We start from the raw sequence: 2,500 nt of genomic DNA, 5'->3' as shown, positions 1-2,500 counted from the left end.
GACCTAGTCTGAACGGTCTGGTCGTTGCGGTCCTATGTAACCACTCGCTATCCATTACAGAAGCGGAAAGAACAACTGGATCTTTTAGACTACAGTGAATCAAATTGTAACATTTACCAACGTTAGAAAGGATTTTACCAAAGCAGACAATACGATGTAGCAGTATTGTCGAGTCAGACGACAATAGTTAGTCGTGTTAGTGAGATTGCTGTCAGACCAGACGACCGTTTGTTTCTACTCAATTGGCTTCCATTGTATTAGTGGTGAGGTCATGGTAAGGTCATGTCAATATGGTAAATCCATACTTATTCAGTTTACCATTGTCAGTATACTGAATAGCAAACAATAGACCACTGACAGCGAGCCATCTCAAACGGTACACTGTCAAGTGACCATTGTTTGTCAACAATACACGACAACTTTAGTACCTAGCTGCTCCTAGATTTAGTGCCTAGTTCTTTGTAACTGCTCTGTTTGTTGGCAACGACACCATGATTTCTATTCAAACCCTCAAATCGTCAACAAACCGTAAATATTCAATGATAAAATACCCGAATTTGTCCCTTTTAGTTCAGTTTTATGGTCATATTTGGATGTTAAACGTATATTTGGTTGGAACGGAAAAATGGCAAGCTTGCGATGTTGTTTACTATTACGGTAACAGCATGTTTTCTATGATTACAATACATAAGCTTGTATCTATCGCCCTCAAATCATTATTACACATAAAAGAGTACAGATATTGTGTTAGACACAATATCAACTCGCACAACAAGAAACCTCGGCGCTGATCTGAATGGTGTGTTCCATGATTACCAGTAATTGGTTTGGTGGATAGTTTCACATACGTCTGTGCAAGGTATAGTATATTCCATTATGACTACATTTTAAAGGTATACAATAGTAATGATTTATGATGTACATAAATTATTCAGTCTTGCCACACATAAGATCTATATTTTACAGGAATTCAAGAAACTTGCAAACTTTCACTATTTGATAATATCTTGGTTGTTTCATAGCAACGCCATAGTAAGGTTTAGCTGTGCATGTTTTCAATAAAATCGTAAAATCGCACATGTTAAAAGTTCTTACCAAGTTTCAGGATATTATATCGGCAATCAAACATTGCAAACATCATTAGTTCCGACGTTGTTTCATGATTCAAAGATCGCCAACTGTCTCAGCCTCCGGCATTTCACAGCGTCGCTGTTTGTATACTAGGCATTCGTTCCTGACAGTGTGTATGACGAAGGCACTGCTATATATTTGCATAACAATGGTATATTTACTTGCATAAATAATGAAGACAAAAAGGTTACCGAGACATACGGACTATTCATATTTGGAATGCCCACTGTCGTAAAACGTCAGACCTCCGGTCACACCCTTTTACAGCAATGATACAAAACGACCCATTTTATGAGCAGTGAAATACATTTTATTGTCTTTGTTTGCCAGAAAAAGTGAATGCAGTCTCCACCTCTTTATATTTACTCCATTGAACTATTTCGATTTAATTGTAATCAAAATCATTTTTTTCAATGTCATGATGGTAAGTTTGTCTGAGACCTTGTTAAGTCAAAAAGAAATTTCCACAGCAGTGGAACAGTCTTAGAAGAATTTATTATAGTGACATGAAGTAAAGTATAACAAATCTATAAAAAGAGTTACAATACACAAACTATCAGCCAAATGGGCTAATAATAATATAAGCTTAGTGCAGTGCTAGTAAAGAAAGTGTTATTGGTTTGCAGTATAATAACTTGTAAACTTTAAGTGTAACTTTTGAAAGAGATAACCAACACTTGAAGATTATGATGTAAAATGTATCACATTTACCAAGAAAATAAAAACCAAAATAAATCAGAGGGTGTTAATATTTGTATATCAGCGCTCTACAATTCGTTGAAATGTTAAGTATATGACAAAGAAACAAATATACCAGCAGATTGTTAAAGTAGGAAAATCCCTTTCGTTCATATCACAATGACATATCGGTACATTATGCGAAAAGTCATATTTGACCATGTCTTTCCACCGGGGTAAATCTCGGGCAGAGAATGTGTAAATGTGATGAGTACGAGACGAAGTTCCACACAAATAAATTTTTTTTGACCTTGATGTATCCCCTTCGTTGATATCACAATGGCAATTGTTATTTAATTGATTGAATAACCGGAACCAAACATTTTGTTTGGCCTTATACAGGCATTTCACAAATGTATTTCTGGTTATAACTGCACACTGAGTCGATCCAGTCTTGGCGTGATAATGTCATGTTGCCACACTTATTCTCATTTGGTTCACTACCTTCCCAATCATCAAATATCAGATCAGTTCCATCAATCCATTTGAACGCACCAACAGAAGCCTGGAATTGAGACCAAATAGCAATATTTTAATGGGGAACACGATCGGGCTGATTCTAATAGTTGACGTGCAGTGAGTCTCAAAAAGTTATTTTCATCACTTTAGCCATAAAATAACCTATGCACAC

The 2,500-nt window shown here is 35.9% G+C and overlaps 2 protein-coding genes across 2 annotated transcripts in view; both read right to left on the bottom strand.

Moving 5' to 3' along the window:
• Positions 1-1,201, bottom strand: part of LOC144440272 (N(4)-(Beta-N-acetylglucosaminyl)-L-asparaginase-like) — a 12,984-nt gene extending 11,783 nt beyond the window's left edge. Inside the window, exon 1 of the mRNA XM_078129612.1 lies at positions 1,096-1,201. Coding sequence (XP_077985738.1) covers positions 1,096-1,141 — 46 coding nt within the window. The 5' untranslated portion in view covers positions 1,142-1,201. The remainder of the gene's footprint in view (positions 1-1,095) is intronic.
• Positions 1,202-2,203: 1,002 nt separating this feature from the next.
• Positions 2,204-2,500, bottom strand: part of LOC144440010 (C-type lectin domain family 19 member A-like) — a 1,303-nt gene continuing 1,006 nt past the window's right edge. Inside the window, exon 2 of the mRNA XM_078129239.1 lies at positions 2,204-2,374. Coding sequence (XP_077985365.1) covers positions 2,204-2,374 — 171 coding nt within the window. The remainder of the gene's footprint in view (positions 2,375-2,500) is intronic.

The sequence above is a fragment of the Glandiceps talaboti genome, chromosome 9 (genome assembly GCF_964340395.1).
Source record: "Glandiceps talaboti chromosome 9, keGlaTala1.1, whole genome shotgun sequence".
In the NCBI taxonomy this organism is placed as follows: Eukaryota; Metazoa; Hemichordata; class Enteropneusta; family Spengelidae; genus Glandiceps; species Glandiceps talaboti.
This window is presented reverse-complemented; position numbering and strand designations above follow the sequence as displayed.